The sequence below is a fragment of the Bufo bufo genome, chromosome 9 (assembly GCF_905171765.1).
Source record: "Bufo bufo chromosome 9, aBufBuf1.1, whole genome shotgun sequence".
NCBI classification, from domain to species: Eukaryota; Metazoa; Chordata; class Amphibia; order Anura; family Bufonidae; genus Bufo; species Bufo bufo.
Genome location: NC_053397.1, coordinates 51,902,925 through 51,928,726, shown reverse-complemented (window position 1 = coordinate 51,928,726; position 25,802 = coordinate 51,902,925). Strand labels below are relative to the sequence as shown.

General features: G+C 41.6%; 1 protein-coding gene across 1 annotated transcript in view; it reads right to left on the bottom strand.

Annotated features, from left to right (window-relative positions):
* Window positions 1–25,802, bottom strand: part of ABCA4 (ATP binding cassette subfamily A member 4) — a 208,005-nt gene that overhangs the window by 1,637 nt on the left and 180,566 nt on the right. The window contains 5 exon segments of the mRNA XM_040408736.1: window positions 837–1,086; window positions 1,772–1,864; window positions 1,963–2,066; window positions 4,477–4,611; window positions 15,693–15,834. Of these exon segments, the coding sequence (XP_040264670.1) occupies window positions 837–1,086; window positions 1,772–1,864; window positions 1,963–2,066; window positions 4,477–4,611; window positions 15,693–15,834 (724 nt within the window).

The window sequence follows — 25,802 nt, the reverse complement described above, 5'->3', positions numbered from 1 at the left end:
CCCGCAGTGGAAATTACAGCCATTACTGTCAGATTACTATTGCCTGGCATAGATTATACAGCCATAGATAGCGATGAGAGAGGGCCATCACTCCGATCCCTGCCTAAATCTATACACTGCTATTTGGGAGAGAATTGCACTGTGTAGAATTGGAACTGTGTTCTTGCTATTTTTGAGTGTACTACAACTCTCATGTTTCACTACAGTAAAGAGAGACATTTATTCTTTGACCTCTGGCTTGGTTTTCTGACTCCTAGATCACACACTTGCCATTGCAGTCTACATGATCTGCCTTGCACCCATTCAGAAACCTAACATGAAGGGCATTCCAGATACCATCAGGCAGGAGCCTCAGAATCACAGTATCTCCCAAGGGAAGAAAGGGTGCCCCCTCCTTGTACTACACTGCCCCTAGGGAGCAACAGTGAGAGGACAGCCACTGCGGTTGACTGTAAGCAGAGCCACTACCACTTCCATCCTCTGTTCTATCTCATCACAGGTCTCTGCCGAATGACTAGGTAAAAAGCATAGTATAAGCAAGGTCAGAAATAGGAACAGGTACGACCCAAACATGGGGTGAGTGTTTAATCCAGAAACTAGCAAAGGTCAAAATACCAGGTCAGTAGAAGTCAATTCAGCAGATGAGGGATTAAGCCAGAAAACAAGCCAGGGTCAGTACACAGAGGCTTAATGATCCGTGCTAGAGTTCAGGTACAAAGCACAGAAGTACAAAACATTCCAGGACACACCTGCAGCTGGGCAGGACTACGTAGCAGACTTAAATACCCCGCCTAGCTCTGAGATTGGATGCTCAGCTAGGAACCTAATTGGCTTACCTGGTCTAACGTAGTCTGGGACACAGAGTATTCCTCAATGTTGAGGCTTTGTTTGTTGGAGATCAGAAGTTGGAATATCCTGGCTAGGGACGAGGAGGAGATCTGATACTGTAACATGTTGTAGTGTTTCTCTCGCTGTAAGCTGCCAGGAAAGTTTGTCTGTATGAACTTCTCTGCTGGTTCTGGATCAGGGGCTAATCCAGGTTTCTGTGCTCTGATCTTCATGGTGACAATATAACCATCTCCAAATCTGTAATAGAGCATGCAAAATGAGAACCACATCAATGATACTAGTGGTACAGTATGGGTCACACATGTTGTGCTTTTGTCTACTTCTACTGCTGAAGGGTTAGGTCCGCACAAGGGCTGCCTGGGAATCTTGAGGAGAAGTGAGGACTTTTTATTACGTCTGGTTGAATGTATTGTGAGTATTCTTCACATGGGTGCAAACTTTACTCTACAATATACAAATAGGAGTTATAAATGCTTTCCATTTAGAATCCTGGTTCCATGGAAAAATTTATTTATGAATCACACCTCAATATTTTCAAACACAATCCAAGATTTTCAAAAATTAACTAAAAGCAGGAATTTGGTGAAATAAAAAACAAACAAACACTCACCTGGTAAATCTTTTCTGCTCCAGTGGTCCCGCTGGTCTTCATTTACTTCCTGCAGTCATGACGTGATGTACATGCATGTGACTGCTGCGGCCAATCATTGCAGTGGTCACATGGATGTAGGTGATGTCATCACAGGTAGAAATACTAGGAGGCTGTACCAGAGTGGCGGCAAGTGTTTTTTTTTAATCTGATCACATTTCCTGCTTTTAGCAAATTTTTTTACACTCTGCACACAAGAAGACAAAGCATCTAAAATCGAATAAAAAGGCAACATAAAATGATGATGCACATAGAACATGTGAATTCACATACTTATATTTTAAATGCTGAATGGTTCCAAGACATTTAAACGTTCCCTTGACCATTATGGCGAGACGAGTACAGAGAGCTTCACATTCCTCCATACTGAAGAAGGCAAACCAGAAGACAATACAGTTATGATACAGCCTGTTCTTCAGGGTTCCAGGTTATTGTATATTACATTTTTATAGAAATGCACATGCCTGTGAGAGGTCAGTACCACTGCTCGGCCTTCCTTGATAATACTGACAATAGAATTCCATAGGAAGCGACGTGACTGAGGGTCCATGCCTGTAGTCGGCTCATCCTGAAAGTGGATATTGCGTTAGATAGGGTCATTTCAAAATTGCTAAAGCTGATACATAATATGGATATATGTAAAGTTGTGCATACAATGGCCACAAGTTTACATGCCTTAAAGAGCATCTGTCAGCAGGAGTAAACCAGGCAAAATACCAGGTAGAGTTGATCTGGCTGAATTAAATAATACCTTGTTTGCATTCTTAAAAATAATACATTTTTATTAATATTTAAATTAGGTATTTTTTTGCACGGGGGGTGGTGGGCTCGAGCCCCTTGGAGCACTAGAGTTATTCCGCTCTTCACTTCCCCTGTCCCCTTGATTGACAAGAGCCAGCTGTTTCGTCTTGAAGCCAAGCATCTCCTCTTCCAGGTGGAGGATGACATCATCAGGATGACATCATCAGTACATGTGCAGCTGCAACGAAGACCTAATTTTGATATAGATCTAATTTATTTTTCTCAGAAACCATGCCACAAAGGAACATAAATGACTCTATAAGACATTAGGCATCGTTTAATAGGGTTTATCCTACCGACAGATGCTCTTTAATACATGGTGCAGGTAAAGCTAGAATCATTGATAAGTAAAATTTTGGAGGCACTTTAATTCATAAAATAAGAGCAATGTCAATCCGCTGCTACTAAGGTCAGCAGTATAATGTTAGACTCAGGCAAGAGGTCTCATACACATGGCTGTATGACAGATCTTTACTGTGTGCCACCATATTGTGCTCACTAAAGGCCTCCTGCAGTAACATTCATAGTCATTCTTGCAGATGAGCCACTGTGCCTACATAACAATGAAAGCTATCCATGTTATAGTCCTGGAGAACTCCTTTATATTGAACATGTCATCAAAAATGACCTATTGTTTAAAGGGGTTATCCCACTTTGCATTTTCATACTTACCTGCTGCCAGCACGCCGTTCACTTCCTGAATTCTGGCTGGGGGCGGGCTTCATCTTGATTGAAGTCTTCTCCGGGCCGGGCCGCTCGCTGGACTGAACGCGCCATGGTGACTCATTCCTGGCCAGTATAGTACAGAGCCGGCGTGCGCGTTCGTGGCTCTGTACTATTCTGGCCAGGAAGAAGTCACCATCGCGCATGCGCGGTGGCGTGAGCGTTCAGGACAGTGAGCGGCCTGGCCAGGAGAAAAGAAGGAGTCTTCTGCGCAAGCGCGGCCACCGGGATTCCGGAGAAGAGCGGTGGCCGTAACCAGGGGAGACCGAATGACAACAATGAGGTAAGTGGGGATAAATTTTCTCCTAAACGGTGGGAATGGGTTAATCAAATATATTTACAAAAATGATCACTGTCAAATCATTAACAGATTTAACAGTGATCATTATGATAGGATAACCCCTTTAAATCACATTTATGGTAAACATAAATTTTTTTGAATTTGTGGTGAGTTTTTTTCTCTTTCATTTTCCATGTTACTGTCAATTTTTAAAAAAATAATGTATATAATTGTGCAATTTTCACACTGGCCTCTAGACCTAATAATAGGTCATGATTTCCTGTTCTGTACAGGTAACTATTCAGCCGCTATCTTGGTATCACAGAATCCACCATTCTCTGTAGGTGATATCACAGCTTATCTACTCCCTCCTGACCTCTGTACAGGTCACAGAGCATTCCTAGAAAACTCTCCCATAGAAGTCAATGAGATCCCCTCCTGTCTATTGTGTCTATGGCCCATGTGGCTGCTCTCCAAGAATGGAAGTCTTGACATATTTTAGGCCTAGTGTGCAGTGTGAAGACTGCACAATTTTAGGATTTTTATTTAAAGAGGTTTTCCGACATTTTAATACTGAAACTGGAACTATCCTTTGGACAGGTCATCAATATCTGATTGCTGGGAGTCCGACACCTGGGACCCCCGGCGATCAGCTGTTTGAGAAGGAAGCCGTGCCCCTGTGAGTGTCGCTGCCTTCTCTTTGCTTTTCCTAGCACAGTGACGACACGTTCATCGATCACGTGGCCTAGGAGCAGCCACTATACAATGTAAGGTGCTATGCTTGGTAAGCACAGAGAAGGCCGCCATGCTCACAGGAGCACCGGTGCCTTCTCAAACTGCTGATCGGCAGGGGTCCCGGGTGTCGGACCCCCACTGATCAGATACTGATAACCTATCTAGTGTTAAAATGTTGTAAAACACTTTTAAATATATATAGTGACATGAAAGAAAAATGTTTAACATAAAAACTTAATTTAAACAATAGGTCATTTTCAAATGTGTTAAAGGACTAACAATATACAGTATATATAGTACACTGGTTCATTTGATCATCTTAGGAAAGTAAATAGCAAAAGTGGAGATAGGAAAAGTAATAATGTAGTGAAGAAACAATGGGGAGTGTATAAAGCTTCACTCATCCCATATAATAAAGTAAAAAATATGCAAAACTTACCAACAACACCACCGGAGGGCATCCAATAAGAGCAATTGCAGTTGATAGCTTGCGCTTGTTTCCACCACTGTAAGTGCCTGCTGATTGGTCTGCATATCTTTTAAGGCCCAATTTTTCGATCCCCCATTCTGCAACCTGCAGAATATTCCCGGGACAAGTGATTATGAATGATTAGGAATGATTCTTTCAACATATCCTAATAGTAATAATGACCTGACATAGTTCTAAGAAGGTTTTTGCATTATTATACTTTACAAGTAAAATTGAACCTACTTTTTTTTTTTATAACCATTCTGCCTGCTGCCACCACTAGGGGGCTGACCTTTATGCCGCTTTTGACTTAGACCAATAGAGGCTACTAGTGTTGAGCGAATCAAAGCTTCTAAAGTGGAATTCGAAGTTTAGGAAAAATTTGAATCAGATTTTTTTCTAAAATGTGACTGGAGGTTAAAAGGGGTGGCTCACTTCTGGTTGGTAATGGTGAGGTGCTACTAACTTGAATTGAGGACACCCTGCCTCAATCAACAAAGTAGATTGATAATAAATGGAGTAAGCGAGCACTCTATGGCATCAACTATATATGTTTATTATTATAGGTATAAAATATAAAATATAAGATATAAAAAAGAACTGCAATTGATCAGCCAAAATCCTAGAATAGTAGTAGCATATATACAGGAAACCGCAGTATAAATTAGTAGCAGCAATATGATATTACAATGATAGCAGCATATAGAAATTGTCTGGATAGAGTCAATAGTGATCGGTAGGATGATAAAAATATAAACATAGGTGATATAAAAATAATGTGTAGAAGAGAACAATGAAATCAAAAAATTGTGAGAAGTGTTCAACAAAAATACATAAAGTGTATGACTCTCTTGGTCATTAATATCCAGAATCTTCTGATAACCTGCAATAGGTGAGACCCTCCAAAAATAATAGAGCAAAACATTGTGTGTCGAACTTAGGGCTCTTGATAATTAGCTATACGCCAATAGATGCTGGGTTTTGCTTCCTTCCGTATCTAATAGATACTGTACAACCGCTGATAGCAAATCGTCCCAATGAGTGTTGGGTATATAGGACTTGTAACTCCTCGTTTCACAATGTGCTTATATAAGTTCATATAGGTATTCAATGTAGCAATTCATCCAGTGTATTCCAGATGTAGCTGGTAGTGGAATATCGCAGTGGTAATAGATACAAGAGATCTGTGCCGTCTCACTTAACAATGCGCTTGTGTGAAGAATGTATCATAGACACAGCACCTTCATCTAAATGTTCCAATTGTCTCAGATATTGAGCCAATTGTCCCGGGAGGCGAGCTGAAGACGCCACGACGCCTCACTCCTCGTGTCCTCCGTCGACCGCACCAGGTATCGCAATACTTCAGGTGAGACTTCCGCTTGGTAAGCGTAATCGCCTTAGTAATGAGTGATGATAGTTGGAACAAATGAATTCAATATTCAGATGGTATGAACTTTAAAATTGCATGGCCATGCATATAGAGTTCTTTATAACGGAGGTATTTGTCGAAGTGTCCAATATACCAGGCGCATTTCGAGATGATTCCACATCCCTTCCTGAGTGGTCATACCTGGAACTTCAAACCTCCTTCTTTTAAATCCTTTAAGGTCCTCCATAAACTGTGGTCACTGGATTTAAATCCAAGATTGGATTTTAATTACAAACTTTTTAATGCGATTTTGTTGCGATTTTGTTGTTTTTTTTCTTTTAGATGCGTTTTTTGTGTAATCCATAAATCACACTGTGGTACATGACTGTATGTAATAAATAAAATTGTTTGTCGCCGTAGGTTTCTGAAATGTGCTACAATGGTATTTATTATCCTGTATTTTAATCAATAAATCTAGATATTCCGTCTGATCTTTAATATTTGAGGAAATAAATCAGACCCTCGTCGTTAATATTCAATGTTTTTAAAAATTCTTCCAACTGTGATTTTCCCTGTGTCCAGATGAAGATGACATCATCAATACAGCGCCGCCATTTTATTACATACAGTCATGTACCGCAGTGTGATCTATGGATTACACAAAAAAAACGCATCTAAAAGAAAAGAAACGCAACAAAATCACATTAATGCGAAAGTTTGTAATTACAATCCAATCTTGGATCTAAATACAGTGACCACAGTTTATGGAGGACCCAAAAGGATTTAAAAGAAGGAGGTTTGAAGTTCGAAACGCGTTTGGTATATTGGACACTTTGACAAATACCTCCGTTATAAAGAACTCTATATGAGTCCAAGAACAAAGAGAAAGGTTGATTCCAGCTTCAGCATATAAAAAGTTTTCTTTATTCGGCTTGTAATAAAATCCAACAAAGATGTCACATGGAGAGACACAAGATTGTGACGCGTTTCGGGCTGTAGTATTGAGCCCTTCTTCAAGACAATACAAAAGTGCACTAAAAACAAATACTTTATATACCACACAAATGGGTAACTCCTCCTTCTTAGTTAATTGGAGACTGTGTCCCAGACCCAGGTGCTCCTGGATTAGTGGATCCTCCCTGGAGCATGTGGGTGGGGACGCAGTACTTCACAGTATTAACCGCTCAGAGACCACATATAAACATATTGATGCACTACATATATTGCAGAGTTAAATCATGTTTCTTGTTCAGACCCTTTGGTATGCAAGTATCTAGAATGAACATCCAATATGTTTCCCTACTTAGAAGCTTCTGTTTGCGATCGCCCCCCCTGACAGGTGTGGAAACTACTTCCACTCCCTGTACAGAAAACGCAGAAACATCACCTTTGTGAACAGTGGCAAAATGTCTGGTAGCCGCTGAGACATTACGGGACATAAAATGGGGGACATCACTCAGGTGTTTTCGTATACGCACCTTCAGTTCGTTAGTGGTGCAACCCACGTATTGAAGGTTACATATTTTACATGTTATGACATAAACAACATGATCTGTTTTACAATTTATATATTGCTTAAGCATGTGTTGTTTATTGTTGGCCACAGATGTGACCTCATTTGAGATAAGCATATGTCGACAGCATATACATTTATTGCTGCCGCATTTGTAATTACCGTTTGTTTTGAGCCAGCTGGTCGTTTTGGGGAGATTCTCCCTATATAAACTGGGGCTAATTTTTTGCCCTACTGTGGGGGCCTTTTTTGCTACACATCTGATCCCTGTTGAAACTACATTTTTCCATTCTTCATTATAATTCAAAATGTGGAGATGTTTACGTATAATTTTACAAACCTTAAAATAGTCTCTACTATAGTTGGTGATAAAGGTGATGGGTTCTTCTTTTTTAATAGTAGTGTCCTTAGTCATGATATTTTTATTACTATTCTTGTTTTTATTTATATTTTTATTTTTATTTTCATGTCCCTTATCATTGATGTCCCGCTCAGAATTTTTGTTCTCATTATCTATGTTCTTATTTTTATAATTTTTTGGAAAAATAAGGGTTTCTCTATCTTTAGATCTAGCAAAATTAATTCCTCTCTCGATATTAGTTTGGGTGTAGCCCCTCACTTTTAGTCTGGCTGCGATATTTTTTGCTTCTTTTTCAAAGAGCTCTGGGGTGGAGCAATTTCTCTTTGCCCTAATCATTTCTCCCTTAGGGATATTTTTTATGACGTGTGGTGGATGGCAGGAGGAGGCAGAGAGAATGGTATTACCAGCTGTGGATTTTCTATGGGTGTATGTGACCACCCTGCTGGTATCTTTGACACCTTCAAGGCATAGATCCAGAAAAACAATTCTCTCTGGATCGCTGGAAAAAGTGAATTTTATTGATGCAGTGCAATTGTTGAGATATTCTATACAATCAGCTATCCTCTCTGTGTCCCCCTGCCACACCCACAACATATCGTCGATATAACGACCAAACCATTTGAAATCTTCTTTATAGGGATTGTTGTCGGAAAAGAGGAAGTTATTCTCCCACCACGCCATATATATATTTGCTATTGACGGTGAATATTTAGCTCCCATAGGGATTCCTGATTGCTGTAGGTAATATTTTCTGTTGAACATAAAATAATTATGTCTCATCAGAAAATCCAGAACCAAACATAAAAATTCCTGCAGTTCTGGAGTATAATTGCTATAACATTCCAGAAACCATTTCAGAGCAACAATAGCAGATTCGTGGGGGATGTTAGTATATAATGAGGAGATATCTGCTGTCACCCATGTATAGTTTTCATGCCATTCAAAAGAGAGAAAATTAACCAAAACTGTGCTGGTGTCTCTCAAATATCCTGGTATTAATGGCACAAGGGATTGTAGCAGGGAGTCGGCCCACTCTGATAAATTTTCAGAGTATGAGCCTATGCCTGCCACAATTGGACGTAGTGGGGGAGGGAAACCTGGTTTATGGATTTTGGGGAGCGCATGAAATATAGGTGTAATAGCATGTTCTACATACATAAATTCAACTTCTCTTTTGGACAAAATGCCCAAGGAATGACCCTTATCCAAAATAGTTTTCAGGATTTTCTGACAAGGGAGGAGAGGATTATGATCCAGTGAAAGATAGGTATTGGAGTCTTTCAGCATATCCATTATCTGATTCTTGTAAAGCTCACTATCAAGGATCACAACCGCTCCTCCCTTGTCAGCTTTCCGTATCACAACATCATGCATATTTTGTAATTCCAGAAAGGCTCTATGTTCATTTTTGGTCAGATTATTTTTCATTACTTTGTCATCTGAGATAACTTTTAAAGCACATAGATCCCTCTGGATCAAATCCTGAAATCTGTCAAGGGCCTCAGATCGGGACTGTATGGGGTAAAAACTCTTATTAGAGATTTTATATGTAGTGGATCTATTACACATACAGTCCCCCTCTGGACCCCCACACATTTCCTGGAGCGAGGCAATCTGCACCAGGTCTGCAAAGGTGAAACATGGGTACAAGTTCTCAATTGTGGCATTACATGGTAAATCATTAACATGAGATACATCCTCTGTTATAACATTACTATCATCATTAATGACTGAAAATAAGGGACATGAAAATAAAAATAAAAATATAAATAAAAACAAGAATAGTAATAAAAATATCATGACTAAGGACACTACTATTAAAAAAGAAGAACCCATCACCTTTATCACCAACTATAGTAGAGACTATTTTAAGGTTTGTAAAATTATACGTAAACATCTCCACATTTTGAATTATAATGAAGAATGGAAAAATGTAGTTTCAACAGGGATCAGATGTGTAGCAAAAAAGGCCCCCACAGTAGGGCAAAAAATTAGCCCCAGTTTATATAGGGAGAATCTCCCCAAAACGACCAGCTGGCTCAAAACAAACGGTAATTACAAATGTGGCAGCAATAAATGCATTTGCTGTCGACATATGCTTATCTCAAATGAGGTCACATCTGTGGCCAACAATAAACAACACATGCTTAAGCAATATATAAATTGTAAAACAGATCATGTTGTTTATGTCATAACATGTAAAATATGTAACCTTCAATACGTGGGTTGCACCACTAACGAACTGAAGGTGCGTATACGAAAACACCTGAGTGATGTCCCCCATTTTATGTCCCGTAATGTCTCAGCGGCTACCAGACATTTTGCCACTGTTCACAAAGGTGATGTTTCTGCGTTTTCTGTACAGGGAGTGGAAGTAGTTTCCACACCTGTCAGGGGGGGCGATCGCAAACAGAAGCTTCTAAGTAGGGAAACATATTGGATGTTCATTCTAGATACTTGCATACCAAAGGGTCTGAACAGAAAACATGATTTAACTCTGCAATATATGTAGTGCATCAATATGTTTATATGTGGTCTCTGAGCGGTTAATACTGTGAAGTACTGCGTCCCCACCCACATGCTCCAGGGAGGATCCACTAATCCAGGAGCACCTGGGTCTGGGACACAGTCTCCAATTAACTAAGAAGGAGGAGTTACCCATTTGTGTGGTATATAAAGTATTTGTTTTTAGTACACTTTTGTATTGTCTTGAAGAAGGGCTCAATACTACAGCCCGAAACGCGTCACAATCTTGTGTCTCTCCATGTGACATCTTTGTTGGATTTTATTACAAGCCGAATAAAGAAAACTTTTTATATGCTGAAGCTGGAATCAACCTTTCTCTTTGTTCTTGGACTCATCAAGTGTGGCTAGGTTCAAGCCACTTCCCTTTCCGTGCTTCAGGCAGGTGACCAGAGGTGAGAGCTGCTATAATCCTTTCCCTTAAAGAACTCTATATGCATGGCCATGCAATTTTAAAGTTTATACCATCTGAATATTGAATTCATTTGTTCCAACTATCATCACTCATTACTAAGGCGATTACGCTTACCAAGCGGAAGTCTCACCAGAAGTATCGCGATACCTGGTGCGGTCGACGGAGGACACGAGGAGTAAGGCGTCGTGGCGTCTTCAGCTCGCCTCCCGGGACACCCCACCAACAGCCCCTTCTGATATAACTAACAGGAGGTAAGAGTGATTTTATCGTTTGGCTCAATATCTGAGACAATTGGAACATTTAGATGAAGGTGCTGTGTCTATGATACATTCTTCACACAAGCGCATTGTTAAGTGAGACGGCACAGATCTCTTGTATCTATTACCACTGCGATATTCCACTACCAGCTACATTTGGAATACACTGGATGAATTGCTACATTGAATACCTATATGAACTTACACTCACCTAAAGAATTATTAGGAACACCATACTAATACGGTGTTGGACCCCCTTTTGCCTTCAGAACTGCCTTAATTCTACATGGCATTGATTCAACAAGGTGCTGATAGCATTCTTTAGAAATGTTGGCCCATATTGATAGGATAGCATCTTGCAGTTGATGGAGATTTGAGGGATGCACATCCAGGGCACGAAGCTCCCATTCCACCACATCCCAAAGATGCTCTATTGGGTTGAGATCTGGTGACTGTGGGGGCCATTTTAGTACAGTGAACTCATTGTCATGTTCAAGAAACCAATTTGAAATGATTCGAGCTTTGTGACATGGTGCATTATCCTGCTGGAAGTAGCCATCAGAGGATGGATACATGTTCTCATTCTGTTTACGCCAAATTCGGACTCTATCGTTTGAATGTCTCAACAGAAATCGAGACTCATCAGACCAGGCAACATTTTTCCAGTCTTCAACAGTCCAATTTTGGTGAGCTCGTGCAAATTGTAGCCTCTTTTTCCTATTTGTAGTGGAGATGAGTGGTACCCGGTGGGGTCTTCTGCTGTTGTAGCCCATCCGCTTCAAGGTTGTGCGTGTTGTGGCTTCACAAATGCTTTGCTGCATACCTCGGTTGTAACGAGTGGTTATTTCAGTCAACGTTGCTCTTCTATCAGCTTGAATCAGTCGGCCCATTCTCCTCTGACCTCTAGCATCCACAAGGCATTTTTGCCCACAGGACTGCCGCATACTGGATGTTTTTCCCTTTTCACACCATTCTTTGTAAACCCTAGAAATGGTTGTGGGTGAAAATCCTAGTAACTGAGCAGATTGTGAAATACTCAGACCGGCCCGTCTGGCACCAACAACCATGCCACGCTCAAAATTGCTTAAATCACCTTTCTTTCCCATTCTCACATTCAGTTTGGAGTTCAGGAGATTGTCTTGACCAGGACAACACCCCTAAATGCATTGAAGCAACTGCCATGTGATTGGTTGACTAGATAATTGCATTAATGAGAAATAGAACAGGTGTTCCTAATAATTCTTTAGGTGAGTGTATATAAGCACATTGTGAAACGAGGAGTTACAGGTCCTATATACCCAACACTCATTGGGACGATTTGCTATCAGCGGTTGTATCTATTAGATACGGAAGGAAGCAAAACCCAGCATCTATTGGCGTATAGCTAATTATCAAGAGCCCCAAGTTCAACACACAATTTTATGCTCTATTATCTTTGGAGCGTCTCGCCTATTGCACGTTATCAGAAGATTCTGGATATTAATGACCAAGAGAGTCATACACTTTATGTATTTTTGTTGGACACTTCTCACAATTTTTTGATTTCATTGTTCTCTTCTACACATTATTTTTATATCATCTATGTTTATATTTTTATATTTTTATCATCCTATCGATCACGATTGACTCTATCCAGACAATTTCTATATGCTGCTATCATTGTAATATCATAGTGCTGCTACTAATTTATACTGCGGTTTCCTGTATATATGCTACTACTATTCTAGGATTTTGGCTGATCAACTGCAGTCCTTTTTTATATCTTATATTTTATACCTATAATAATAAACATATATAGTTGATGCCATAGAGTGCTCGCTTACTCCATTTATTATCAATCTACTTTTTTCTAAAATGGCTGCTGCACGAGATACAACGGAATAGTGAGAAACCCAGGAAGGCGATATGACCTATAATTCCGTGCAGCTAGCCAATCAGCAGATAGCCATCCCCTGTGATATCTGTAAAGAATAAATCAAGGCAACTGGACTTACTGTAGATTTCTTGAAAACGTTTCACTTGTTCTTCCAACGAGCTTTCTCAATTCAGAATTGAGAAAGCTCGTTGGAAGAACGAGTGATACGTTTTCAAGAAATCTACAGTAAGTCCAGTTGCCTTGATTTATTCTTTACAGATATACCATGACCTGGATAAATGAGAACCGTCACAGACATCCCCTATAAAAGACTCATCCCACGCGGACTCTGCCATTTCACTGTGAGCTGAGCTTAGGGAGAGACATGACGTAAAGCTAATGTGCTAGGGACAGTGTTGCCGAAAGCTTTTAATTGTAGAATATTGAATAGGGAGAGTGCAGGGATAGTGTAGGGAGAGTTTTTAAACACTCTAGGGAGAGCATAGGGAGACTGCATTGACAATGCAGGTTGAGTGTAATCGCTGTGTGCATCTTGTTTAACTGCTGCCATAATCTAATGTTTGCTTATATATGGCATTTGAGGGATGGGTTTGCAACTAGGGGGTCGGGTGGGGGGAGGGTGGGGTGCTTTCTTCTTTTGCCTCTCTGGGAATGCCCCATGACCGTTTTGCTCTCCCCTTTTATCAGTTTGTTAGATATACCTGCCGGTCACCTGCTGCACCTCGAGGTAATCGTCATATGTAGTTTTACGATGCAAGCGTTAAAGGCAAGTATAACTTTAATTATTCGGTAACATGTATATAGTGGTTAACTATTTTCCCCATGTGGCCCCTTTATGTAATTCTCATACAAAAGGGGCATTTTCTGGAGATTGCAGGCCACAACAGCAATAATTTGCATATTGTGCCACGCACCTAACCAGCCAAATTCCACACCAGCAACAGCCCCTGTTTGGCCAACATATTATATGGCAGCTACTGGTTTCCATGCTCCTGTCCCTTCTGGCAATAATTCTGCGGCCATGTTTGATCCACCCACCATGTTTGGCCCATTTGGTATTAACTGTAATACATGTTTAAAACGAAATACCATTCGGTTCATAGTAGATATTTGTATAGTTTTCAATTTTACACTTGAAATATGTAAATCATTATAAAGGGATTCATGTCTACACTGTTAAAAAAATTATTAACAGGGGATAACAGGGCCGGCGTCAGCACTTGGCACACCCGGGCAAGTGCTGGGGCCCACTGCTCCTGGGGGGGCCACTGTGCCCACTCACTCCTGCAGCTGTGTCCTGCCTGTTCCGAATTCTAGGGCAGCTCACCCTGGCAATGCAGGCAATTTTCGCCATATGCACTGCTGGGGTGGGGGGCCCCAGGACTCAGAACAGCGTAGATGGAGTTTCGGTAGATGCTATGCTAGAATGGAGTTGTTAGAAGGAGGTCTGTGATGTCACTGGTCACATGCTCCTTCATGGTCACATGATGAAATGTGGGAAGTGCTGACAAACCCCGACTGCAGCAGCTTGTGGAAGGAGGAGGGGCTGTGTGTGCCTGCAAGCAGCGGTGTGAGGGAGGATGTGCTGCAGTCCTGGAGTACACAGAGCTTCATGGGAAGCAGGTGAGGGGCAGCATATGGAGCTTATGTATGAGGGGGCAGGTGGAGCACTCGGGGGCAGTGCGGTTCAGGTGGAGTGGAATCTGGTGCAATTAATGGGGTTTATAGACAGATCCAGGTGTATTCTGAGGGCCATGATGTGTGTGTCTGTCTGTCTGTCCCTGTGTGTGTCTGTCTATCCCTGTGTGTGTGTGTGTCTGTCTCTGTGTGTGTGTGTGTGTCTATGTGTGTCTAAGGCCTCATGCACACAGTCATGCACACAGTCGTTGTTCACCCGCATACTGTCAAGGTTTTGAAAGTTTTGACATCACGTTCACTCTGCGCTAAAAATGTCATAACATCGTTATAATGCGGCCTAATATGAATACCGCAATACCAAACTTGTTTTTTTTTATCTACCATACTACTTTTTTTTTAAATGTTACCTTTGAAAAAAATATATATATATTTTCTTTGCATCACCATTTTCTGACAGCCATAACTTTTTTATATTTCAGTCTACAGAGCTGTATGAGGGCTTGCTTTTTGCGGGCCAAAATCTTGCTTTTATTGGTACCATTTTTGTGGTACGTACAACTTTTTGATCACTGATTTTGGGAAAAATTTACAAGAAAAATGGAGAATTAAATTTTTATTAATATTTTAATAGTTCAGACATTTTCAAACGAGGTAATACCTAATATGTTTTTTTTAGTTTACATATTTTTATATGTAAAATTGTAAAAGGGGATTGATTTAAACTTTTCTTTTTTTTTTTTACTTTTACAGTGACAATTTTTAGGGGGCTTGAACCTGGAATCTTTTGATCCCTTGTACTATTCACCCTAATCGTCATTCCCCTTCATTGCTGCCAGGTATCTGCTGTATGGTACATTCTCTCAGTCACTGAGACGTACGGGTATACCTGATTTAAAGCGATTTAAAGCGATTTGTGATGAATTAACAAATTGAATTTCTTGTCAAAGTTTGACGAATCGACCGAATCAAATCTTTCAAAACTTTGCTCATAACTAGAGGCTACACACAGATGTATACAGATTGGCTCCTTCTTGGCGGCAACAGGCAGTCAAGAATTTGTGTAGAGGAACAAGGAATAGTAATCGGTACCCAAAAATAGATTGGCGAACCTTTAATAAGTATTTTAGAAAATCTCTACAAAACATGTATCATGCTTGTTTCTTGGAAACACTTTAAAAGGAAAGGAAAACAATCACAAATAATCTGTGTTCTGAGGGGTGATATATTGTTTTACCATATCCACTTCTTCTTCGGGGACTCCTCTTAAACGGGCATATAGCTGCAGATGCTCCCGGCCAGTCAATAGCTCATCAATGGCGTCAAACTGCGGACAGTAGCCCATGTTCTGGTGCACATCAGCTATGTTACTCAGTATGCTGTAAAGTAAAAAAAATACCCATTTACTTTTAAACATTTCAGGATCTCATGTTACTAAAAAAGCCTATACTTAGGCTATGTACACCATCGGAAACAATTTTTGTTTATGATTGCATTTTACTCATTTTTGGCTAAAAATCATATTTTCAATTGGCCTTTATTAAAAATATTGAGCCATTCTGTCACAAAGGGTTAACTGTTTTTCTAGCTGTGTGAATGTGTAACAATCCAGAGTGGTGTTACCACTACTGAACCCTGCTACTATCTCTAATGGGCTAATCTCATGTCGTCTTATGTATGTCTTTCCAGGTCCTCCATACTGTGCATTTCTAATGTTGTGTAACTGTTCATATATAATGTATCTGGTTCACCAGCAGGTGGCAGCAAACATGACAGAGCTATCTTAGATAGAATGGAACCTTTCATTCCATTATAACCCTGCTCTGGAGAGGAGTGGGCTAGCCCTACTTCCTGCAGGAAGGGTGGGGACCAGTTCCAGTTAGTTCTAGTTCACCCCTGCTAAGGGAAGGGTATGCCCACACCAGCCAGAGCACCTTAAGCTCTGCAGGCCATGGAGGCCAAAGCTTGAAGCCTCAGGAGCCAGGAGGAAAGTTCCCTGGCATAACCTAGAGTCAGACTACAGAGAGAAAGTGCAGCATACAGAAGGAGCTGAGCTATACAGCCAGCCTGTCAGTACAGCAGTGTCAGAGAGAAAGATATAGCAGAGTTGAGTTTGCCTGCCAGTTTATTGCTAAAGCCTGCAGGAACCAAGACAAAGCCTGTAAACTGTTTGAAGAAACGTTTATTCAAAGTAAAGCTGCCATTGAACTTCATTTCAAGGTCTGGACTCAAGTTATTCTTTAAAATCCTTCAATTATTCCCCCTACTTATTGCTACAGAGCCAAAGTCTGGGGTCCAGCCGTATCTAGGTAGGAGCACCGTGACACACTTAAAGAGACATTTAGGCTGCACTACACCACTTGGCATTCCTACTGAACCTGGGATGCGATATAGGAGGGCCCTGGGGGGAGGCACCCATTACAAATGGTACTTTCACTTTGTGTTTCAAAACAGCAGAACTTCAGCGGTGTTTCTGGTGGATACTCAGACACTGTGTTTCAAAACAGCAGAACTTCAGCAGTGTTTCTGGTGGATACTCAGACACTGCGTTTCAAAACAGTTGAGGAATTTGTTAGACAGGTTATCACTATTGTCTGATTGCAAATAAGCATAGGTGATTAAGGTGTTAAATTTGTTGTTGGGGGAGGAGCTTTTGTGGGAGTGTGTGTATATATAGCCACATAGTATTAGCTTGCCTAATTATAGCTTGCAGCATTCTCCAAGTGCAGCATTTATAAGTGCATTGGAGATACTCGGGAGGTAATCTGGAGGGGGATACAATCTAAATAAGTAAGATTTGTTTGTTTATAATCTTTCCCCTCTTTTAAATGGCAGACCTGGTTCTGTGCAGGAATTGTTGTGCTTTTATTTCAGGTTCCACTCGTCAGAGGTTTGGATTCTGTCTGATCTGTAGACAGCTCTCCATAATGCAGCAGGAAATCGCATTTTTGAAATCTGAGATTTGTAAATTAACCGTTAAACAAACTCAGGCTGAGAACTTTGCAATGCCAATGCCACAGAGGCCCCCTACAAATGGAAGATGGGTTACTGCAGGTTCTGGTAGACTGAGAGTTGTTAATAGAAGACATGTCCCACAGTCTGTGGCTCTCCATAATTCATTTGCAACACTTTCAGAGTGCAAGAGCAACATGGAGTATGGCTCAAGCACAGTGGGTGAGAAACAATCATCTCCCATGCCTAAAGTATGCAAGACTGCAGCCAAAGACAAAAAGGAGAAGGTGAGGACTGATAGTAAGCAGCTGTTGGTGGGCGATTCCATCATAAGAGGTGTGAAGTTTGAGGAAAATGGTGTTGTGAGATGTCTCCCTGGTGCTACCGCTAGCAGGGATAGATGACGGATCCTTAATATTGTTAGGCAAGCAAAGCAGGAAAGGGAGGTGGATGTTATTGTCCATCTTGGGACAAATGATCTGGCTTGCAATGAGGTTTCAAAGGTGAAGGAAGCTTTTCACACACTTGGAAATGATATACGGGAGGTTGCATCAACTGTTTCATTCTCTGCAGTTTTGCCTGTGCATAACCTTCAGCATGACAGGAAGATGCGCATTAAGGAATTCAATGTATGGCTTGGTGAATGGTGTCTGAACCAAGGGTTTGGCTTTGTGTTTAATGTTAGCTCTTGTTAGAATGGAAAAGAACTGTACAAGAAAGATGGTTTGCATCTTTCTCTCAAGGGAACCAATGTCCTCAGTGAACAGTTCCAAGTATTTGCTAAGAAGCATTTAAACTAGGAAAGGGGGGCAAAAGAGTGATAATCCAGCAGTCCGACTGCCCCAGAACAATGAAAGAAGATGCCAGTAGCACAAAGGTTAAGAAATGGCAAGCTCAGATTCTTGTCTACAAATGCTCGCAGTTTAGGGAATAAGATCAATGAACTTGAGTCTATAATAGCATCTGAGAATATAGATTTAGTGGCTGTTACTGAGACGTGGTTCAATGGGAGCAATGGCTGGGATATAACAATACCAGGGTTCTCTCTATACAGGAAAGACAGAGAATGCAAGAAGGGGGAGGGGTGGCCCTGTATGTGAAAGATAGCATGAAATCTAATTTGATACAAGTTAGCGAGAACAATTTAGAGTCAGTTTGGGTTACCTTGCAGCTTGATAATCATAAGGTAACTCGTGTAGGTGTGATATATAGACCACCTAGCCAAGTCAAAGAATTAGATGATCTACTAGTTGAGGAAATAGCTAAAATGACATTGAAGGGGGAAGTTATCATTATGGGAGACTTTAATCTTCCTGATGTAAACTGGAAAACCAAAATAGCTAGTTCTGCCAGGAGTACAGATATTCTAAATTCCCTACTGGGATTATCTCTACAGCAAGTAGTTGAGGAGCCAACCCGGAAGGAGGCCATTTTAGATTTAGTATTCACAAATGGGAATTTGGTATCTGATATTACTGTAGGGGAAAGCTTGCGATCTAGTGATCACCAGTCAGTGTGGTTTACTATAAGTACAGTGACTGAGTCACACCACACAAAAACAAAAGTTTTAGATTTAAAAAAAACGGACTTTTCTAAAATTAGATTAGTGGTATACGAGTCCCTATCAGACTGAAACAGTTTCAATGTAGTCCAGGAGAAATAGGACTACTTAAAAGTGGCACTATTTAAGACAACAGAAAATTGCATTAGGCTTGTCAGTAAACGCAAAAAAAGGAAGAGACCACTGTGGTACTCAGCAGAAGTGGCCAAAATCATTAAAAACAAAAAGATAGCATTTAGTAATTATAAAAAAAACTAAACGAGGATGACAGGCAAATTTATAAGATTAGGCAGAGAGAGGCCAAACAAGTTATAAGAGCTTCTAAAGCACAGGCAGAAGAGAAATTAGCTCAGTCAGTGAAAAAAGGCGATAAGACATTCTTCAGATACATAAATGAAAAAAGGAAACTAAAACAAGGAATTAACAAATTAAAAACAAAAGAAGGAAGGTATATGGAAGAAGATAAAGAACTAGCTGACTGCCTCAATGAATACTTCTGTTCAGTTTTTACAAAGGAAAATGAAGGAAAAGGACCTCAGTTAGGAAAGAAGACTAATGAATCTTTTGATGCATGTGTCTTTACAGAGGAAGAGGTTCTAAGTCAGCTGTCTAAAATTAATACAAATAAGTCACAGGGGCCTGATGGGATACACCCAAAGCTATTAAAAGAGCTCAGCGGCGAACTAGCAAAACCATTAACAGATTTATTTAACTAATCACTGGCAACAGGAGTCATCCCAGAAGATTGGAAATTGGCAAATGTTGTGCCCATTCACAAGAAAGGTAGTAGGGAGGAATCGGGCAATTATTGGCCAGTAAGCCTGACATTAATAGTTAGGAAATTAATGGAAACCATACTTAAGGAGAGGATTGTGAAACATCTTAAATCCCATGGATTGAAAGATGAAAAACAGCATGGGTTTACTTCAGGGAGATCATGTCAAACTAATCTTATTGATTTTTTTGATTGGGTGACTAAAATAATAGATGGCGGAGGTGCAGTAGACATCGCTTATCTAGCGTTTAGTAAGGCTTTTGATACTGTCCCACATAGAAGGCTTATCAATAAATTGCAGTCTTTGTGCGTGGACTCCCATATTGTTGAATGGATTAGGCAGTGGCTGAGGGACAGACAACAGAGGGTTGTAGTCAATGGAGTATATTCAGACCATGGTCTTGTTACCAGTGGGGTACCTCAGGGATCTGTTTTGGGACCCATATTGTTTAATATCTTTATCAGCGAAATTGCAGAAGGCCTCGATGGTAAGGTGTCATTTTGCGGATGACACAAAGATTTGTAACAGGGTTGATGTTCCTGGAGGGATACACCAAATGGAAAAGGATTTTGGAAAACTAGAGGAATGGTCAAAAATCTGGCAACTAAAATTTAATGTTGATAAGTGCAAGCTAATGCACCTGGGGCGTAAAAACCCAAGAGCAGAATATAAAATCAGTGATACAGTCCTAACCTCAGTATCTGAGGAAAGGGATTTAGGGGTCATTATTTCAGAAGACTTGAAGGTAGGCAGACCATGTCATAGAGCAGCAGGAAATGCTAGCAGAATGCTTGGGTGTATAGGGAGAGGCATTACCAGTAGAAAGAGGGAGGTGCTCATGCCGCTCTACAGAGCACTAGTGAGACCTCATTTGGAGTATTGTGCTCAGTACTGGAGACCATATCTCCAGAAGGATATTGATACTTTGGAGAGAGTTCAGAGAAGAGCTACTAAACTAGTACATGGATTGCAGGATAAAACTTATCAGGAAAGATTAAAGGACCTTAACATGTATAGCTTGGAAGGAAGACGAGACAGAGGGGATATGATAGAAACTTTTAAATACATAAAGGGAATCAACAAGGTAAAAGAGGAGAGAATATTTAAAAGAAGAAAAACTGCGGGTACAAGAGGACATAGTTTTAAATTAGAGGGGCAAAGGTTTAAAAGTAATATCAGGAAGTATTACTTTACTGAGAGAGTAGTGGATGCATGGAATAGCCTTCCTGCAGAAGTGGTAGCTGCAAATACAGTGAAGGAGTTTAAGCATGCATGGGATAGGCATAAGGCCATCCTTCATATAAGATAGGGCCAAGGGCTATTCATAGTATTCAATATATTGGGCAGACTAGATGGGCCAAATGGTTCTTATCTGCCGACACATTCTATGTTTCTAGGTTTTCTATGCCCTTCATCTCTAAACTACTAAGAGGTCATAAACACTTATTTAAGCCAGATTCTTATCAGTAAGAATTCTACTACAGCATCTCAGCTATATACACAAAAAAGAATTCCGTATTTTTAATAAAGACCAATTGAAAAGAACGATTTTTGCCTCAAAATAAGTACAATGCAATAATAAAAAAATTGCCCCCCAAAGGTGTACATAGCCTTGAAAATGAAGGCTAGAAAAGTTAAAGAACAACTTGTATTCATATTGTATCCATAGCTCCTCTGCAGACCTGTGTCTCCATGGTTACAGACTACAAACAGACACAGTGTAGTCTGATCCTGTAGTCTAATTCTCTTCCATCTAACCCTACATCTTGTTAACTTACATTTGATTGAATGGTATAAGGTAGGGGACAACTAGTGTTTTTTCCCTTTGTTTATATGCCAATAAAAAGGTTTCTCTCATCCCTTTGGTTTGATACAGGGAGATGGATGGGTCTGTCAGGAAATATTTACAGGGAGAATTACCAAAAGCAGGGAAAGCAAGGAAAGGTGGTGCAGTTTCAATTCATAGCAAGTTATTAATTTTCTGCCCCTCCACCATACTGCAATAGTCTCCTGCATTAGGGTTTTCTTTAAAGTGCTTCAGTCAGCACAATCAACCCTATTAAACAAGGTATAGAGCCTGGTAGGGTTGATCATGCTGATAAAAATGATACCTTTACTGTAAATATCCGTAGCCCCATTTCGGAGACAAACACATTTTTATTAATATGCTAATGACCCAACTGGAGCACCGAGGAACTGGCCAAAGTCCTCGGAGTATCAGTCTGTTACACCCCTTCACCTTCAGTTTCCCTGGATTGACAGTGCTAGACATCGGGTATAGCCATATCTTCTTGTGCCTGCATCTGCTTGTTCTGTGCTCTCCTGCTGCTCTCAAAGAGCTGAGACCTGTCCTCTGTGCCATATCTCCTGGTCTCGGCGCTTGCTCAGTGCAGCAGTAGATACACTAATCAAGCGTTGAGACCGGGAGATATAGTGTGGCACAAATGACAGGTCTCAGTGCTTGGAGAGCAGGAGTACATGGGTAAACCTGATGTCTAGCGCTGAAGAGATGGCTATACTCGATGTCTAGTGCTGTTAATCTAGTGAAAGGGGGATGGAACTGAAGGTGAAGTGGCCTAACAAACTGGTGCTCCGAGGGCTTTGGACGGCCCCTTAGTGCTCCAGTTAATTACATAGTAACATAGTGTATAAGGCCGAAAAAAGACATCTGTCCATCCAGTTAGGCCTGTTATCCTGCAAGTTGATCCAGAGGAAGGCAAAAAAAAAACTGTGAGGTAAAAGCCAATTTTCCCCACTTATCATATAAATAAAAATATGTTTTTCTCATCAATGGGGCCACAGATATTCATAATAAAAGTGTAGTTTTTATCAGTATGATTAACCCTACCAGGTTGTATGCCTCATTTAATAGGGTTGATCATGCTGACAACAAGGTCTACATCCCCTGTTTAACCTACCTGACATGTTCACTGATACTGTATCATTAGCCTGCAGATACAACCAAACGCATTCCACAGTCAATAAACACCTTCCTGGGTACTGGGTGGCATTAACACACTGAACCATCAGACTGCCATGTGCAGTACACGTGGACAACTGTATTTTCCACCCTAATAGGCTAGATATAAAAAACATGTTTTGAAAAAGACCTGGCAGATTGGACGTAAACTGCAAAAACAAATTCATTTTGCTGATGGTGTTTTTATACTATCCAAATAAATGTGCATATTGACTTTCTGCATCAGCACAACATGTTTATGCAGCCTTCTGGACAGTAGGAGGGCAAGTCTTACTGCTTGTGGCATGAGCGTGTAATGACCGGGGGGTGCAGATTGTTTTGATGGCGCTGAATAAATGGCAGACAGAGGCATGCAAATACTCTGCAGCAATGCAACACAACTTTACTGTACAGGTATATGCATACTGTAATATCACTCCTTAGGAGGATGCATCACTTGTAACATTGCATCATACACTTACAGTCTCTTAAAGGGGTTGTGCAATGTGCAAGAATTGGGGGGGTTGCTTCCCAGTGCTGGTTCCCCGCTCCTTCTTCTCCCAGCCTGCGAAGCTCCGCTGGCCTCCAGCGACGTCAACAAATGGTTTGACATTGCCATAGCCAATCACAGGCCGGGGCGGGGTCAAGCTCCCCTTGTGACCATTTGTCATGACGTTGTAGCCCAGTGGAGCATTGCAGACCAAAAGAAGAAGGAGTGGGAGCCGGCACCGGGAAGCAGGTAAGTAAGCTTCCCTTTGCAGGTCCTGAAGAATGGGGGGGGAAGGGGGGGGGGGGGTTGGCAAAAATCCCCCATTTTTGCAAAACCCCTTTAATGGCAGAGTAATTTTAATGGCTGCAATCTTAGCAGTTCTCATGGAGAGGCACTGTCTCTTTAACTATATACAGTCCATATATATAGTCCAGAAGTACTAGTCCCAAGGTGGACCTTTCTGCTACAGGGGCGATGTCAGGCCACCAGGTGTCCAGCTCTCTGGGTCACTTCTCACTTGCAGACATCACACTGTATCCCGGACCTTGGCAGGAAGTCGCGTGTCTCCAAGGAGTGACGCACAGACCAGGGTGTTTCCCCTTCTTCAGTCAGGCAACACTAATCCTTTTCCTGCTGCCTATTCTGTCTCAGGAGACCCAGATCTTCTCACTGCAGGATTCTTAGCAACAATATGGGACATTTCTCTCACTTGCGACCACCATCCACAGCTGAGGTGAACGCTGCTACTCATCCCTAGCCAGGGACTCTACTTCAGGCCTCCACAATCAGCCCCTTAAAAGGGTTTGTCCCATGAAAAATATTCTAGTTTAAACCAGCACCTGGACAGGAATACTTTTGTAATTGCATGTAATTATTCAATAAATTGTATCTGTACAGCGCCACCTGCTCTTTGTCCGGCTCACTGAGAAGGTCGCACATGCCCAGTTTCATCCTTCTACTGCCTCCTGAGCTGTGACAAGGAGAGAGCTCCAGCAGAAATGACACGCCCCCTGAGCTGTGATAGGGAGAGCATGGACACGCCCCCCTGATCTGTGATAGGGAGAGCATGGACACGCCCCCCTGAGCTCCAGCAGAAATGACATGCCCCCTGAGCTGTGATAGGGAGAGCATGGACACGCCCCCTGAGCTGCATCCGAACAGACACTCCCCTTGAGCTGTCAGCTTGATATAAATCTAGCAGAACAATGACTGGGGAGATCTCCGTATCCATGGGAGGTACAGGGCTGGTTCTAGCTTTGTTAGAAAGAGATTGTCATGTACCAGATTATTCATGATTTTCATTTTTTACATTAAATGGGTTATCTGACTCCTGAAATTTCCCCCCATATGCCTGGAACCCTCACACACAATGTACTTACCTCGCTCCCCAGCACCCGTGTCGCTTCTGAAGCCCGCATGGCCACCGCTGCATCTCCCCGTCATGCGGATGAAAACATCTGGTGTGGGGGGGAAGGGGTGACAGGGAGGAGACTCTCTATCATCATGGGTGACGCTAGAGAGGCTCATTCCCTACGTGGCCTGTTATTGGCTGTTCCCCCCCCTAAGCCAGATGTTTTCATACAGGCGACGGGGAGATGCAGCTGCAGCCGTGCGAGGTAAGTACAACCTGTGTGAGGGGCCCTGGCATATAGCGGGGCATTTCAGGGGTCGCATAACCCCTTTACGCATGGGAGAACCCCTTTAAGGCTCCATAAGCAACTCAGGCCTTACTTCAGTGCAGTCCTAGCAGGGCAATGCACACATCATTTGGTGCTACTGCACCATGGGTCCTCTGTGTCTGCCTCAGAGCTTGAGATAAGCGAGAAATCAAGAGCTCACGATCCAAGTTCACGCTGCACGGGAAAGGGCAACACCCATGTAAAATCCAGCAAAAGAAATCCCAGCAAGCGTTCTTTTCTTCAATATGTTATACTCTTTATTACAACTACAAAATTAACAGGATGCATTTCGGCCCGTCCAGCCTTTCTCAACTGCTTGAGATGACACTCTCAGCAGCTCCCCTACTGCGGTAGGCCTAATGGCCCACATCCCCAGCAGGGGACTGCAAGCTTTACTAGGACTGTACATGTGCCTTCAGATGCCTCCCTGCAGTCCTTCTTGCCAGGGTCCCTTCTCCATTCTTACATCAGTGGTGACATCACTATGGGAGGGGCATACTGTCCTGTACTCTCCTCATAGAGCAGCGCTTTTGCTGTGCAACACCGCCATCTAGTGGCTGGATCTCACTGCTACAGTCCAGAACATTATAATAAGAAGAGCAAACATCTACTCCTGGTAATATAACACTGAAGCAGCCATGACACTCAGATTCCAAAAACGAGTGGCACTCTTACGGTGGGTGTGCTTTTTTTTATCACCTTGCAAGCTTATGAATACTAGAAAGGTTATTAAAGGGAACCTGTGACCTGGATTTTGTGTATAGAGCTGAGGACATGGGTTGCTAGATGGCCGCTAGCACATCCGCAATATCCATTCCCCATAGCGCTGTGTGCTTTTATTGTGTCAAAAAAACCGGCGGGCGGTGATTGGAACTGGGTGCCTGCTGAGATCAATCAGCAGGAACCCTGGGACAATGCAGTTTGCGGCTT